The 18980-nt window shown below is 34.4% G+C and overlaps 1 protein-coding gene across 1 annotated transcript in view; it reads left to right on the top strand.

Moving 5' to 3' along the window:
- Positions 1-1779: 1779 nt before the first annotated feature.
- LOC149530827 (uncharacterized) overlaps positions 1780-18980 on the top strand; it is a 54166-nt gene continuing 36965 nt past the window's right edge. The window contains exons 1-3 of the mRNA XM_089809701.1: positions 1780-1931; positions 2074-2245; positions 2371-2483. Of these exons, the coding sequence (XP_089665827.1) occupies positions 2224-2245; positions 2371-2483 (135 nt within the window). The 5' untranslated portion in view covers positions 1780-1931; positions 2074-2223. The remainder of the gene's footprint in view (positions 1932-2073; positions 2246-2370; positions 2484-18980) is intronic.

Here is an 18980-nt window from a genome sequence, read left to right as displayed (position 1 = left end):
TTGAGGTATGACCCTCAAGTGACCTTGTGTAACATGGAAACAACCTCCAAGTGTGGGACTTGCACTCTGAGGTTGAATCTCCAGAAAAGGTCGGCTTCCTTACAATCGAGATACATCTAAGCTAAAGCTTGGGAGGAAAAAGGAGAGAGATTGCAAGAAAATAAAATGTTGAAATGAAAGGGGGTGATGCACCAAATTGAAATGTGGTTACCACCTCTGCCTACAACTGCACTACACATCAATAAAACCCTCAAAACATACACAACTCTCAACTCTATTTTATCTCCTAAAGACTCATATGTAGATAAGAACAAATGAGATGCTACATGGAATATGAATTCACTTATATAACATCCATAAGAAAGTATATACAACATACAAACTTGAGAAAATAAGAAAAAGACAACATTTAACATAAGACAAACAATATGCACAGATACAAAATAGCGAGAAGAGGTAAAAATCAGAGAATTATACTACTACGAGGCATAAGGGAGTTACATATACAGAGCACAAATGCTACTATAAAGAACCAACACAGAAGAACCCTTCAAACTATTTACAAACTTGCCATCCACAACTCAAATGTCACATTGAAGCTCAAACCCCAACAACTGGAGTTAAGATTTGCAAAGAGCAATAATGGATATCAGAAGGAAATTTGATCTTTGAAACAACTTGCTTCAGTGAAGTGACATGACGAGACCATAATGATTGTACTTGACTGTTGGAAAGATCAAAAGCATTAAACAAGCATGACAATACATTAGTGTCATGGAACAAGGCCTAATAAGTCGTTCAACAATAAAGAATTGGCATTGGAAGAGTGTGGTTGCCGCAAGAGATCAAATCACGCCATTGTCAAAATGCGGGATGGGATAACATGGAGGGTTAACCCACCTGCGTACACCTGTAGATTGACCCACGTGGAAAGGATTTGATTTGGAAAGAGAAAAGATGAACTGTTGATGAAAATCCTTACATTTGAAATGGACAACCCAAATGCAACAAAAGAACCCCCAATAAGTGCTGAAAAACACCGCCATTGATGAAGATAAGCTTTAAATCCATCAATTAGTGCTATTTTGTAAGAGGGCAAAAAGGGAGCATTGTGAAATAGCAAAAAATAGTTAATGTAGAAAGGTTTCACTATTTTGCAAAGGGCATAAAAGTGACTCTGCAAAATAGCGAAACACAAATAATATAAATGTGAACCTTGCAATTTTAGCATGTTAACCCTCTATAAATAATACAACCTATTGAAGTTTTCTCAGATCAATTATATGTGATGGATTGAATGGGGGCAAAAATAACCAACAATACCTTCCGAAAAAGATTTGGCAGCAATGGATAGAATGCTATTCTTTGCATCTAAGATGATACATCCTACCCCAGTCTTGCCCAAACTACCTTTTGAGGCCCAATCAAATTGCACTTTGACCCATCCTTCTCCAAGCTTGCCATTATTTTCACCTCCTTCTATGCCCCCTTCACAAGGATCAACCCTTGGAAGCCCCTGAATGAGCCTCTATCGAATCAAAAGGCACCCCTATGTAGCTTTGAGTCTTCCCATGTGAAATGTGTCTTAGTCACATTGAAAATATAAAATTTATAACAAAATATAAATAGGCAAGGAAGAGAATGGGTCACATTCTAAAATAAAATAAAATAAAATATAATTTCATTGTTTTACTAAGCATCAAGATTCCTAACAATCTAAAATCATAATTTGTTTTTCCATAAAAATTCGAAAAAAAATGGGAACCCCCAAGTAATATGGTGTGTTTTCCCCCATCAAAATCAATAATAAATACAATTAATTCTCTCGAAAACTTGCACGGACTGACATAGTGGGCTCTCTTGCTTGGCTGAGACTAGAAGTTCCCTGAGAAATCGTTCTCCATATTTATAAGAATTATATGTCTAACCAGGTATGACATTCTTCCGTTGTCTAATTGGAAAACGAGGATTTTTCTTCTCTATCGCGTCGAATTCGGGGAGTTTGGAACTAAAATCCGACCAGGGGCGATGTTTTTGCCGACGCTTCACACTTTCTACCGCAACGTTTTGCAGGATTCGACCTTGCGACTTTCGCACTTTTACTGCCAAAACTCTGCCGCTTCATATTGCACGAGGTTCGGTCGGCCCACGGGTTACAGGCAATCAACGGAATCCGATCGGTACAGGCAAAGTGCAATGCAAAAATAGCTGATACGAAAAAGAATGCATGAAGGGTTCAAGCAAGGTTTGCCCCCAAACCATATTAATAAGGCCTTAGATGTGCATATTATTTACGGAAGTCTATGTTTGTTACCGGCAGTGAAAATTCTTTATATTTGAAACTTTAATTGCTGTCGATCGGATGTGCAGTGAATGAAAATATAGAAGACATGATAGAGCACGTGGTAAATGAACCTTCAGTAGGGCTTTACTATGTTCAGCATCACATTCATAGCGCTGTTCCACTTTTACACGGGATCAAGGTTATCTTTATTTTATCTTGAAATTTCCCTAGCAGTTCATTTTTTGCACGATTTTGTCATGATTAGAGAGTTAAAATTGTAAAAGAAAACCTGCTAATTGTAGGATCTCATTTTTTTTGTATGAAGAGTGTTTAGTTTTGCAGACAAGTTAAGAAAATTGTAGCTTTAAATGGATAAGGCTTTCCACTTAAATTAAGCAATATTTGAAGTCTCAGATGCACGGTTTGTATGGGCATATTTGATGACTCCCCACACCCTGTGTGGCTACTGGCTAGCCGAGAGGAGCTGAAATGCACTACCATCGGACTGCGTCATATATGGTGTACCCACCCTATTCGCCTCCAGATTTGAACCTGTGCTTTCTCTATAGAGTATACCGTCTTTCATTATCAAGCCCGCTCAGTGTGAGATTCTTCTAAACCTAGAACATAATAATAATTTTGATTGACTGTAATGTCCCTACTTGGAAGCTGACCATTTCCAATGTTTAACATACATCACTATACAGCTATATCAAATTGAACTAAGAAACAATGAATAATTCGTAATACATTATACTTAAGTCCCATTCCTTATTTTGGTCCCAAACATGTCAACCAGTCAGGGAATACTTGTCATAAGGCGCTTGGAAACCAATCCAGAAGTAGGCAAAGGTATTTGGAACACATATTCAAACCCATCTCCCCCAAGGCTTCCTTGTGAGGAATTACTCCAGCTGTTCCCTACAACCAACCTATCCTCGAAAGGGGCTATAGCGAGTGATTAAGGTAATGCACAACTTACATAATTGCGTTTGTATCTCAACATACATTCAATCATCCTAACATTTCTGATTAACATTGTCAAGAGGAAAAAAATGGAGGACAAGGAACACAATGACAGTACATGATAAACATGATATCTTTCCTTCTTTTGTGGGTTCCAGTTGGTAAGAGATGTGGTACATTATAGTTCCAAACAACTGCGGCAGGGTGCCTTTATTAATGCAACTCAAGAAGGCAGTTATGCCATGGTTGGCACAGTGATTTTATCTACATTGGCCAAAGTTATATAACTGCCAACATGTTATGGCATCTCAGTACATATAGACTCCATTGCAGAAGCTGTAGAATGATATATGAAATGCTAATGTTACAAGTAACAAAACTAATATTGAAGACAAGGGCAGAGATGGTAAACATGAAACATAAGGAGGACAATTATATGGTTTTCAAAAGGATAAAAAGTCTGATATGTGTGATAGTCCTATTTGAAGCTGCATTGTCGGACAGGACAACGCATATTAGGGGTTCTTACAATCATTGTGACAAGATGACAAAGGTAGAGAACGATAATCTTTTACACCAAATGACGGTGGCAAGCATAAAGGGACAATTTTCATGATGGCTGGCATTGATCAAGCAGACTAGCCATTTGACAAATTATAGCACTTTGTGGGGATTTGTCAACTATATTTAACTAAATGTTAAAGGGAGTGAAGTGCTACAGGCTGTGACTTTGCACAAAGAATGTCAAATATAATGAGTTAAGACCTGACATGAACAAGTGTAGAAAACCTTTTCTTCTAACAGTTCCAAAGACAGCAGACACTGAATGCTACAAGTTGAAATGCAGGAGCCTAGAAGGTGAAGGAATATGAAACAAACTCAGAGACAAGTAACCAGAGTACAATGAGCACAATGACAGTATATGAAAAGCATGGCAGTTTTTCTTCTTTTGAGGTTCTAGTTGCCAAGAGATGGGACATAATACAGTTCTAAAAGACAGTAGCAGTGTGCTTTTAGTAGTCCAAGTCAAGAACACATTTTATGCCATGCTTGGCATAGTGAGTTTATCTACATTTGCCAAAGGTACAAAATGTTGATGATATAATGCTGTGCTTGCCTACAGATGAAATTTACTCACAAAGAAGGGAAGATAGGAGATAAAACATGGATTGCAAATCTTTTAAAACCAGATATCTTTCCCATGCCTATCACATTATGACAGTCACTTTAAGAAGGTCTTGTAATAAGTATGATGGCTGAAGAGATGGTAAAGGACAGTGAACTGTTTCTTGGAGTTAGCAACAAGGAGAATCTAAGATGCCAAAAGCCTGCCTCAATAAAAGGAACAAAGCAAGCAAACAAATACATGAAATTATATATTTTTTTCAAAAAGGTTACAAAGTCCAAGCCAAATCTAGTACAGTCATTGCAAGAATGAATCGTGTGCAGAGAAAACAATGATAGTGGCAATGCTATCACACTCCTTGTGAACAGTCCAGACATGGAATAGATTTGGAGACAGGACAATGGGCAAATGCACTCTGTAATGTCCCCAAATTATGAATATCCAGATTTTGCCCTAAGTCATATTTTTTGATTGAAATAAGAAGGGTTTAGAGATACCTTTCACTATGATTGAGACCATGCAAATAAGCTTGGAATCATTTTAAGCATAATTCATAAAATAGATCTCTGTTGTTAGAATTAAGCATATATTAGAAGTGTAGATCTAATCATTGGATCACTTAAACCAATTTAAGAAAACTCAACCATAGAAGAATAAGATATGGTGATCTAGAGACTGTGTACCCTAGGCCCAAGATTGGATATATCATCCCTCTTGGCCTCATGTGGCATGTATCAACCATAGGAGTTGGAGTACCCAGTGAGGTGTTTTGTATCAGTCTTGCCACTTCTATTCTACTTCCAATGATTGAACATTCTTAATGCAGTTGCTTGCCATGATAGAGGGCATGATGAATATTCACAATAGGGTGCCCTAAAAGTCCATCCTTTCTTATCCCAAATGAGGTACCCTTTGTACCCCTTTGGCTTTGGCCCCATGGAACTCTTCGGTCATATACTATGTGGTGGCTTACCTAGACGACGACTCCATCACCGTTCCCCTAATTGTAATTCCTCATTTTCACATTCACAATAGTGCGCCTTGAAGTTTGCCCCATCACCATTGCACTACTTGACTGACCTTAAGAATCAATCAGTATGTATAAAGAGTTCAATATTATGCATGTAGTCTGTGCATGTTATAATCAGTTATCAATGACATATCCTAAATAATAACAAGCAGATATAGATAATAGTTATCATGCTTTGCTAAATTAACATAATAATAATGCATCATTAGTCAGTCTTGTGCAGATAAAAATGGTACTTATCTACTATGTATTTTAATTAGTAATGCCAAATCTGCTTACTCCCCTTATTAATTTGTTATGAGCCCTACTAGGATGTTACCAATTTCCAATTTTAAATAGACTTAACTATGCATCTGAATCAAAATGAAATAAGAAACAATGAATGATTCATGATACATTTGACAACTAAGATACTTAAGCCCAATTTCTTACTTCTCTCCTATAAAGTCTGGTTCGCTTGCTTGGGGCCCTGGTTTGGCAAGGGTTTGAACCGATTCCTGGTTCAGTTCCACTTTGCTTGTGGGTTTGGATGGGGTTTGAACCCAGGCAGGTTAGTTCGTCTAGGGTGAACCCAGGTCGAAACAGGGGAGACCTGGGCAGACTTAGTGCAATCCAGGTATATCTCCACTAAGAAACATTCTATAGTTTACTGTGGGAAACAATTATTACAAAATTTAAATAAGATCTGAAACATTACAAAACAAAATTCACTGAATTTTAGATATTTATTACATCAAATTAAATTAGTCCTCAAGATTTCTTCCAGTGAAATTTTTATAGCCAACTGCTGATAATGACCCTTGTCCGATTAATTTCAAGCTCTCTATAGTGATAATTATATTTTAAATTTAAACATTAGACATTATCTTCAATAGGTGGAGTTGCAGTTTAACACTTTTGCAAATAGGATGTTAATGACAAACAAACAAGCTCTTTAAATGGTGAAAAGTAATAAGCATTTGAGGACTTGGAAGGCGAGAATGTTATTGGTGCAGCTGATCCCATTGGCAGAGGCACTGTTTGTGAATCAACTTATGCCTTTGATGATGATGAAGAAGAATACAATCCATTAGATGATTGAAACTTAGTAAAAACTTTCAATTGTTGAAAGTCAAAACAGTGATAATTGAACTCAATATTATTACTTTAATATTTTGATATTGATATGATGCTATGATTACAAATTTATGGTGTTTTTGTTGTTTTTACAATACTATTTGACATTCTAATCCTGTTTTATGCTTCAAGCAACTTAGCTTCTCTCCTTAACTTGTCTAGCCCAAGAAGGACAGGAAATACTTTTCACAGGTCGCTCAAAAACCAATTTACAAGTAGGTTCTCTCAAGGTTTCTAGAACGTATATTCATACCCATCTTTGGACTATTCCCTCAAGGCTTTAGAAATACAAGTCCTCACCCCAGCCTTGGGATTCCCCCACCTTGTGAGGAATTACTCCAGCCATACCCTACAGTGAGAACTTAAGGAATATGATATGCATACATTAATATCCTATGTATTATGAATATGTAATGGATATATACTACACTAGCTATGGGTAATATTCTACTTCCTAACAAACGATACACAATTCATAGTCAGCCAAATTATTATGCATTGTATCACCATATAAGTCTGCTATTTTTCTTATAGCTGTCTGATCTACTATTTATATTCTGTTAAGTTTGTAGTTACAGTCAGATTGATATGATCACAAGTTTCAAATATGATGATAATATAAATATTCTTTTATATATATATATATTACAAATATTATATTATATATATAATGTATATATTATACATATGGTTATTTATATTATTTTATACTAACTAATGATGTTTAAATCTTGGAGACATGTCTATTCAAGAGACATGTCTCCTTCTCTCATACTTATGTGAGATCCAAATCTGCATTTGGAACATATCAATAACAATGGCAATATAATTACATTTGCAGACACGATCCATGTTACTTAACATGGTATCAGAGCCAGACTGTAATTGTCTAAAATAGAGAGAGTATGACCAAGAAGAAGGAAATCAGATGTCTCTACTATTGCAGATGAAGTTGCCAATGTTTGTCGAGCAATTGGGAATGAAAGATCGATAACAAATGGAGACTACTGACCGAGGAACCTGATGCAAGTTACGATAAACAACAAAGGAAGAAAAGGTATGAAGACTTCTGAATTAGCATATGTATAATCCAACATATGCGAAAATGTTTGAATCGGCAAGGATTGGCATTTAGTCGCAGAGAAAAGAATACGGAGGAATTGGCCAATCCATTAGGGGGATTTTTCTATTAGACATCGAGTGGATTTGGAACTGGACAAATCATATATGTTAAAGCACATGATAATCTAAAGTGATACTCATAACAACATGCTGTACAGATTAACATTATTGAAGTTAATAAGATAATAAAATAAAGGAAAGACCATTGTGATGATGTATCAAAAGAGTCTGTGTGAGCTTTCCTCCTTTACTCACAACTTTTTGTCAAAGAATCCATGCAATTATCATGTAGATCAAGCACAACCATTGTGATGGTGCTGTCAGCAATGCGCTTCTTATATTTCTCTTGGTGGATATACTTATTTGTTACCATCAAAGGGAGAAAGATAAAGGACCCCCACCACTTAAAAAATAGGGGAAGTTTAATTAAATACTGATGGATGCCTAATTACTACGGAGTGTGATCCATCGTGATCGTGTACTTGAGTCTACCAAGTACGGTAGGACTATTGTATAAATGGTGACAAGGACAAGGCACAAATATTACTCCAAGGCATAAAAGGTGTCTTGACCCCTAAATCAAGGGATTTCACAATAACCAAAAGAGAAATATAAGAAGCAACAACTTTAGATTTAAGACCTTGGAGCATTGGTGAATAAGCAAAGAAGAAAATTTTATATGCCTGAACAAAAATATTAAAAAAAAAAAAATTGACATACCCCACTCGAGAGTGAGTCCAATCACCATTTAAAGAGGACTGACAACATTGATTAGATAAGACAGTGATTCAGACATTGGTTTACACAGAAGTGAAAAAAAAAAGATACAACTATAGGTGTATTTGTAGAAATCTGCCAACTAAGGGAATCATGGTTTAGGAAATTAGACAAGAAGTGCAATCCTCCATGTGATATGCATAACAGGGAAACCATGTCGTCGTGAGTCAGAATCAAAGAAATAATAAAAATGAAAACGAAAGGATTCATAATAAATATAAGGAGTAATATGGGAGAATATAAGTTGTTTGGAATAATAACAAAGCATGGAGATCCAACATCTTCGGTGGTAATAACTTGCCGACAATAGAAAGCAATAGAAATGAATTACACATATGGGAATCAAGGCAAAAGAAAGCAAGTCTATCTCATGTAATTAAGAATTTGCATCAAGCAAGGATTGATATCTCACTCGCATGATTATGCCCTACCTGATCATACATAAACTTATGATTCAAATATGGATTATTGAAAAGGATGATATATTATTTATGATCTTACATTTGCAGTTACACCTTACACATTCATGAAGGATAATAGGCATTGTATTAAGGCACACATTGGATGTACATTACCAAAGAGGAAAGCTACAAAATCAATTCGTTGATTGTGTGTCTAATTCATGAAGAAGTTGAAGGTGTGAAGAGTACAAAAAGAGAATACATAGCAAATATAAGGAGGTGGCTAAATAATACATTCGACATAATACAAATAAAATATAAGAGTTTTCAAAAAGATGGAAATAAAATAAGGAACTATGAAGTCATCAAAGCCATCCAATAACATTCAAGGAAGTGATAAGACTTTAGCTTAGCACATATGTAACGGTGGACAATTTGGCCAAATCATGTGGAAATCACAATAATCACAACGCAAAGGAAGCGTGTGAAGAGATTTTTTAAATATACCAATTGATCCTAAGAGTCTTTAGCTCAATCTAGATTACAAATACATATTGCCGCATAAGAGCATCGGGAGTTTTTCATTTTGTGGAGATTGTGCTAAAATGTATAGACACCGATTTCTGCATATGAGTTATACAGAAGATATTTGTCTCAGGCCCAATACATCTTCTATGCATTTTCTTGAAAACATTAATATAATGGGATTGTCTATAGTTTTCAAGAATTGGAGATGGAAGGGTCTACCCATATGGAGTTGGTGATCAAAGTAATATATTCGAGGCTCTTATATTAATCAGATCAATACTCTAATATTGGGAGAATTTACAATTTTGCATGGTACAATAGAAGATCCTTGAAGACATTAAGGAGTTATATGTGAGATACCTAATAACAAAGTTTGGTACATAGACATATGTTGAAGTAAGAGAATCATATAAGGAATTTGAAGGTGTGTTACTCGGAGAAGTTGTAGGTCACTAAAGCACATTGAAAGTGATGGTAGTAACTCAAGGTCTTATTGCACATAAAAGCTACGACATGCGCTAGTGATATAATAAACTGAATCTGCCAGTTTTCCAAGCAGTAATGATTATCTTTCAAAATATCGATTAGCATATGAGATATTGATCAAATAGACTAAGATTTTGAGATCTATTAAGCAGAAAGTAGGTTGATACAAAATTGTTCAACAATATAAGAGTGAGTGGAAATTTTACATTGTGTGGGGGATAATAGTCAATGTAACATTCCCACTTAAACCTTCTTTAGAGGGGAGATGTTCCATTCTCATATAATCTTAGAAGACAATTTATGAATCCTCATGTGCAGATAAGTATTCTTATCTACTCATTGTAGTCTCTCTTATTTGTGATTTCTATACATAGTATAAAGGTCATTTATCTTGATCTTTTCCTTTATGTTTGAGGATGTTCTTACAGGAAAAGAAAATTGGTACTTTACACATGATACCAGATATTGTGCAGACTCAACCTAATGACAATAGCTCCAAAGACCCTGATGATGAAGATGGATAAAATGAGGCTCTTGAAGCAAACATCTTTGATGATTGAGATTATGAGATTCTTCTACATTAAGAGGGAGTATGACACTTCTTTAAAGAAACGCAAGAGCTTAGAAGATTAATACTTAGAGGGAGTCTAGAAGTAGAAATACATGTGTGCGACTGCATGATTTTGATGGGCCTACTCCTATGTATATTATGAGAAAGTATTGACTTATCGCTAGAAAATCTAAAGATTGATATCATATTCAAAGTGAGTTTGATAGGCATCCTTGGGTGAAGAGAGTTTTTGAGGAAGTAACTAGAGGACCTGATTTCCCAGGATCGATGTTCAGAGGGAGAAATTTTGACATGCAATCCTTTGTAGATGATATTTTTTCTATGTGGAGAAGTTCTAAGAGAAATTCTTTGTAATGCACTCTTCTCTATGAGAGAGAAGTATGAGGTGAAAACCCTTTGTTCCACTCTCTAGTAGCAGCTATGGTGGGTCCACTCTCTAACTTGGTTTATGGTGGATATCCTGTGAGTTACTACATGATGCTATTGTAATTATGTCATGAAAGATGACGATCTTTCATTGATGTATATATTTAGAGGGGAGTTATTGAAAGTTGACGATCTTATCAATAATTGGACCTATTATCATAACATACTACATTAAGTTGTTGTCCCAGTGTGCCGGAAGTTATGATAATGAACATAAGGTGACAATCTTATCAATAGTAGACCTATCTCCTAACACCAAAATGTGTTGGAGCAAGTGTTATCTCGGTTCTTCGGGCCGAATTTTGTTGGACACCTTGATAACCAACTTATCATGGTTCTTCGGGCTGGATTTTGCCGGACACCATGAAAGTTGTTATGGTTCTTCGGGCCGGATATTGCCGGACAACTTAAATCTATTATAGACCACACTTAAGGTGGTATTTAACTTATATTAAAGTTATAGTAATTGCTTAATTTCCCTCCTTGCTAAAAGCAAAAGGGTTGAGAAATTTAGTCTCATTATGAATCGTAGCAAATTCCATATATAATATATGTGTGTCGATGGATTTATGTTGATATCCTTAAATATGCCATTCTAGGAATATCATATTGAGATGATATCTCTTTGTATACGCAAGAGCATAATATGTTCTATATCAATCCTTACTAACTAAGAGGGAGTGTTAAGTTTGTAGTTACAGTGAGCTTGATATGATCATGAGGTTCAAATATGATGATAATATAAATATTCCTTTATATATATTACATATATTATATTATATATATAGTGTATATATTAAACACATGGTTAGTTATATTATTTTATACTAATTAATGATGTTTAAACCTTGGAGACATGTCTATTCAAGAGACATGTCTCCTTCTCTCATAGTTATGTGAGATTCAAATCTGCATTTGGAACATATCAATAACAATGGCAATTCAATTACATTTGCAGACCCGATCCATGTTACTTAACATATTCAGATATCTAACTCTTATAGTGATTGATTGAATGCCTATTTTCTTATTAAATAATATCAAGGTTGCACATGTATGGGGGTACTTGGGTACTTAGGGTACCGGTATGGCTAGTTTTCAAAATAGGGGACATGGGTACTTGGGCACGTCAAACTTTAAAAAAAAAAAAAAATTGTATATTTATAGAAAATCTAAAACTATGAGTCATGACAATGGTTTTTCAAAACAAGATCAATGATAAAGTTTGCAGATGTAATGTAATATTTTCAGTTTAGATTTGCAATATGCTTGTAATAATAATATATGATAAATGTTTAAATGCATAACAGAGAAAGTAGAATTTAAACATGAACAAGAAGATCATAAATCATATAACAGTGACATATTGCAAATGACAAACCTCTGACTTGAAGAGTGATAAAGTTTACTATTAATCAGTATGATCACATATTGAATTAAGCTTGATTAACAACAAGCTGATACACAAACAAAAAACTGAAACAAAAGGCAGAAATCTTAATCAAGCTCCTTAGCTATGATGATATCCACTGAGTACTTGGTACTTGAGGTATGTGTACCCAGTACTTGGGTATGTGGGTGTTTGTCCCACAGGTCTGGGTACACGTACCCATGCAACCTAATAAAATATTGATCCCTTTTATATCTTCTCATATGAGGGAGAGGTCTCATCTCTTCATCGTGTCTGCCTTATGGCAAGAGTCATGATTTTTCATAATTTTCATCTTTCAAAGAGTCACAACCCTTTCAAAAAATTACAACTCTTCATAATTGTAACCCTTTTGAAGAGTCAGAGACCTTCATAATGACAACCCTTCATAATTGCTTCCGTTTGAAAGAGTCACTTTGTATTGCCCACGTTGAGTTTGCACTTAATTTATATCCTACATTAATCAATTAGGATTTGAATTGTAATTTCCCTGATAGGATTAGTCATTCATCTCATTAAATTCAAGTTATCTTTAATGTTCATGTACAACCTTATTACTATTCCAGTTCAAGCAGGAAGGAGTAGGTGTTAACTAAGTTTTGCCTAGGTACCAACTTTGCAATGAATTCCCTCAAAGTTTATAGTTCCAAGCCCTTAATCCTTTCTTGGGAGGATGCTGCAAGGTGCTTGGGGTTGCTGATCCCCACCCTATTTTGGGACAAAAATCCATTTCTTGGATTTATAACATTACAACTTCCCTTTTTATAAGTTAATAGTAATAGGATTTTGGTTATATATAAGTTTATCAACTTGTTATGAATATATTTATTTTATACAGACAAATATATAATTATGATTTAGTATTTTTTGTATATCAGTATTCCTCATTATTGTGTCACAACTTTAACTGTTGTTAAACAGTGCTTGCCAGCATTGCAGACAATTCATTTCCTTTGACAATAATCATTCTGTTTTCTTTATCTTCAGTGATATAACTCCTCCTTCCTTTATGATGAGTGATAATTGTATTTATAACCTGCTATTCTTTCATAGAACGGGACATATGATATATATTAAATAACAAATGTCTGATGGTGAAAGGAATGATTTTAATCCTCATTAAATGGGCTAGACACCAAAAGGTTGCATCTTATTGAGAATAGATATGTAATTCTATAATGATTAATTAATAATAAGTAACTTTGTTAGTTAAATATATATTTTATTAAATATATAATTAAATAAATATTTATTATGATTATATTTTTATTAACTGAAATTATTTATTTTACTGATCAATATATAAATCATTTTTTATTTATTTTAAATATTATTTTATAAAATATTCCTTTTGTGATTTATTAAAATTATTTATTGCAACTCTAGGATGGGGACATGACACATTTCCTTATTTTCTTCACATTCCTTTCTTTTTCGATCAATCCTTCTTTACCACCTATGCTCTTCACGTCTTCCTTCCTCCTTATCCCTTTCAATGAACTCTCCTCCTTTTATATCTTATTTTGAGGGAGCCGCAACTATTCATTACATTTCTGTCGATCTTTCATTAAATTTAGTTAATTTCTATTATGTAATGTTTATTATTATTATCATTTTTAAAATTTAATTATTATTATTTATTCTTGTATCCTATTTCAGAAAAGGGACATCACACTGACTTCTTTGCCTGATCTATTGAATAAATATGAGCATGCATTCCATATTGGTACTGGAAGCAAACTTTGTAGAATCTTATAATAGGCTAGTCAAAAAGTATTTTCTCTACAACTGGATTTGTTATCTATGCCGTCAATCCATTCAAATACAAACTTAACCTTTGCATCTTCAATTAGTATTCAAGATATTGTCTTTGTTCGTAGCCTTGTATACAGGATATTCTTATGGGCTAGCCTTAACCAGGATCAGAAAATGAATTCCAGATGTAACCATGGTTTAACTAATACTCCAGCCTTAGTAAAACATTTTCATCAGAGCATAAACGATATGTATTAAAATATTTTTTCCTAAAACACACAATTCATTTGTCAGAGAAGCCTTGAAATTGAAGTAAAATATGACGGTATCAGTAAATAAGGACTCATTTGTAAGCCCACTTTTGTTTGTCACTTTTTTTTCCGGTTGGCATGCTTTTATATTATCATGATTAAAGCAATTTACTGATTAACTTTACTTTAAATCTATGTTCCTCATAAAATAAAATTTAAGGACTTTTATGAAATTTGAACCAAAAACCTTTCATGCAGTTGAATCTAGAAAAGTGAAAAGAAAATAATTATCAGGCTACAGGTTTTTTCGAAATGATAGTTTGCACAATTGCTTTGAACTGCTCAGATCTCCAGAGGGTAAAGCACTTCATCATTTGGACTGTACTCTATGGCCAAATTTAAAATTGTAATTCTTTAAAAATATGTGGGTATATGCATGGGAAATAAACATGCGAGGGTATTGTATTGTATTCCAGAAAAGACAAACTGTTTTATTCATTCTGGAAGATTTTCCTACCATTTTTGTGGCTCCACTCCATTTGGAAAGTGGTATATGTAGGAGCTCTCCTGTTAGTATTCAACTAGGGTTGTTTGTATGATAACTTCTACCGACATCTTGTCTCTGGGCGTTAACGCCTTTTGATGCTTTGCATCTATCATGGGCTGATAAATGCGTATCATAAACGTGTTAGTTTGCAATATTTGGATGGTGATCTCTATCAGTTGAATTCTACCCACCAAAATTGACTGAAAAAATCTTAATATACTGAATTTTGAAAATGGATATTAGTCCAATAGTATTGCATAACTTCAAATGTCAGACAAAGTGTCCATTTGTTCTCTGCCTCCTTTTTAAACTGGTTGGGGTGCATGACATAAAAATCTCAGAAAGTTGTGTATTCACATTTTTTTAGAAAGTTATTTCATAATGTTATGAAAAATTGTTTTGCAGCATGATTGTTTAGTTGGAGCTGATGAAAAAGACAAAAGCTGGCATGGATACACCAACGCAAGATCATGAGGCCATGCTTGGTAAAGATGGGGTCAAGTGATGAAAAAGCAACAACAAAGGTGGAATGGAGGATAAGAAGGCATAATGGATGAGAAAGGAGAGACACCATATATTCAATGTCAGTTTGTCAAACTCATGTGTCATGATAGATATTCATTGTTTACTATTGTAAGAATCTTCTTATAGCAATAACAACCAAAGATGTAGAGGCCAATGAATAGCACAAAAGAAAGAAATAATATGATATCAATAATTTGTATTCTCACCAAGAATGCAATACAATATGATCAACTCAATTACAATACCATAACTAGTGGATTCACTTACAATGTAGATGTGCCTGCTTATATAGGTAAGGCAATAAGAGACCATGATAAGGAGGAGATAAGTAATCACCCACACGAGGTGGAATAACATGTTCCCTAAAGGTGGATCATCCTCCATTGTGCAATGAGCTATGTGCAACATGTGGAGGATGGATATTGATAAGTGCACTAAAGGTGGAGTCAACACATAAAGTGGAATGTGATAACTACTATCACCACCTATAGTGGAAATTCTCATACACCATCTGCAAATAAAGGTACAAACCCTTAGGTGTCTCATATGTAAACTACTATTTATGCATTATCTTAAGTAAGCTCTAGTAAAGTGTAATTAGTAATTATTTAATTACATCAACACCTCCCCCTTAAGTGCAATTTAGGGGAATGCACTTAAACTCACAAGGCAAGATGAGTCTCGACTACTAGGCCATGTTAGATACCCATGTACAATATGCAATGCAATGCAAGAAATCTCTCATAAAGTTGAGAAAGGCAGATAATCACATGGGACAAAACTCCCATCCAAAAGAGAGATGAAAAGAAACAAGATGTATAGATGGCTGATTCAAGAACCCCCAAGAACGACACACATCATCTATATACAATCAAGTATCCCTCCATAGGAGGAATGGAGACATGATATACCCCATAATGAGCAATGGCTTGCAAAAAGGGTGATTGAAGACAAAACATAGTCCAATGCCTACAAATTGTTGATTTTAGGAGGATTGCTGCAAATGTACTAAGCGCTGCCATTTATTTTGGTATGTGTTTTCCAAATGGCAGTGACCTCTTATTTAAATTCAGAATAAGTGATGAAGAGACATGTCCCTTTACGAGACATGTCTATTCATTAATTAGAGAATTAATATAAAAAAAAACTTAATTATAGTGATATATATATATATATATATATATATATATATAATTAATTAATTAATTTCTTTTATTTAGACTTATGTCTCATATATGATGAACACGTATATATAAATTATATCTCATGTATAATAATATATAGATTTATCTGAGAAAAGCTACCAAACATCACCACTCCCTCTTAGCTATGGAGGATAAACAAGATAGATATTACACTATTGGTAATATTAGACATGACAAATTTTGAGGATATCTTTGATCAGAAGATATCCACCATTTTGATATCACATTTGATATTATGAGTATTGGCCTTCAGAATATATGATATGACTGAATACTCATAGTAATGGTCTCCAGAATATCAACACTTGATACTCACCATGGACTCAATACGGTAATGGTTTGTAGAATATTAACATATAATATTCACCATTTTGATATCACATTTAAGTATTGGTCTATAGAATATCAACATATGATATTCACCAAATACTCTTTGAGTAATGGCCTCTAGAATGTTGAGATGCAAGATATTCACCAAGTACTGTGAGTAATGGGTTCCAGAACATCAAGTTGCCTGATATTCACTAATTACTCTGTGTAATGGCCTTCCAGAACATCAAGTTGCATAACATTCACCATGTACTGAAAAAATGTTTATAAGGTATGTGTACATGCATTCTCATAATGCTTGCCATATAAACATCCAACATGCAAAAGTATAATCTATCATGATCTACATAGATATCGTAAAATATCCCCCATAATAGAAAATTAAGTTATTGTAAGATCGTCACCTTTCAATAACTATTGCAGATATAAGTGACATCATTTGGAAGTTGTCACTTCCTCATGATGTATAGAGGGGGTAGGCCCATTAAAATCACAGTCACGATGTATATTCATAAATCACTGTCCTCTTGACGACTACAATTTATTGATCACTGGAGAATCCATTTCAACATAGTTTACTCCCTCTGAATCAATATGACCAAGATCACCAAAGGTTGACTGAATCATATCCTCTATCTGGTCCCTCTCTTTCAAGGTTACCTCTGAATCTCGATCTCCCTCTTCTTGCAATAACTTTCTCGGAGGAAAAGATCAAGGTAAATAACTCTTATAGTACGTATGAAATGAAATAAAGAGTAGAAGAGTACGTATGAAATGAAATAAAGAGTTGACAAACTTAATACTCAATGATAATAACAACTTATCTCATATGCATCAAATCATAAAACAAAATGCCTAATACTATTCTAGACATATGCAAGTTATCTTGAGTTTCAGGCATCTCATTCTACTATTCAACATTTAATCGTACTTATACTTTGATTCATAATATCAAGTAAATAACATTCCTTGAAAAATATTATTCTCATGAATTGACATATATATATATATATATATATTCATTTATCCATATAAGAAAAATAATATATTTCATACTCTTACCTCTACTTACCTTGGTGGCAGGGCCCCTTTTGTGGCATTTGTAGGATGTCTTTTTGACATGGCTAGAATTGTATTTTATCCATTCAGTTTATCCAATATTTACAAAGGCCTTGTTCCAATATATAATTAAGATTTTGAATTGCGAACCACTATCGGCTCAATCCTCATTCATAATGAATGCAACTCTTTATATATATTTCTCCTCCTTAGTCTCTATTTATCAATATGTTCTAGCTTTCGATCCATTTGATAATAGCATATATTGTTCACTTACCTTACTTGTAAGTGGAGTCAGATGACTTGCATCGAACATTCATTTTACGTCCCCTATGTGGGGTCCCATGATCGCTCACTCCATGTCCACCCCTCCCGGTCATGTCACGTGAGTTTGCCCTTTTCTTGCATTTAAAGGGGACTATTAATACACAATCCTTCTTCGTCTATCTTCCTTTGAAATTGTGTTCAGTCCTTAGACGTCTTATGCTTCATTACTAAGTATGTGGCACTTGGTGATACCTATTCAGAATAGGTGCCTATGCTATGGTTGTTTGTGTCTTATTTGACTGGGTCTCCTTACCCTATTCTCTTCATGATTCCCTGCGCTAGCTGGCTCAATAATGCCACACATCCAAGACCTTCCCATTAGCTCTGTTCTATTTTCTTTCTTCATGGCATTCGTATGTTTTATTTTGTTGACCAAAATGAATCCTCCCTACGTGGCACATGACTAGACTAATAAAATTCCTTCTTGTGTAGGATGTTGGGTGCATGAAATGATATTATGGAAATGCATTACTAGAGTCGATATCTGAAGTATTTTCAATAGGTAGAAGAACAATGGTTGTTTTCGACGCATTTTCAGGGCAATTTCCTCTCAAACATGATCATATAGCTGATACTGTGCGAACCGGCTGCTTTAGCCTCAATTGACATTCTTCATGTGAGGTTTTCCTTAGAATATGCCAGAATTTTCCAGCAATTCTGTACACTATAAGAGAACAAGCCCCCGATTACTTTATGTTAAAATGGGCTAAATTTTTTTT

Source organism: Cupressus sempervirens, chromosome 11 (assembly GCF_028749045.1).
Source record: "Cupressus sempervirens isolate cs-2001-9-10 chromosome 11, ASM2874904v1, whole genome shotgun sequence".
Lineage (NCBI taxonomy): Eukaryota > Viridiplantae > Streptophyta > Pinopsida > Cupressales > Cupressaceae > Cupressus > Cupressus sempervirens.
This window is presented reverse-complemented; position numbering and strand designations above follow the sequence as displayed.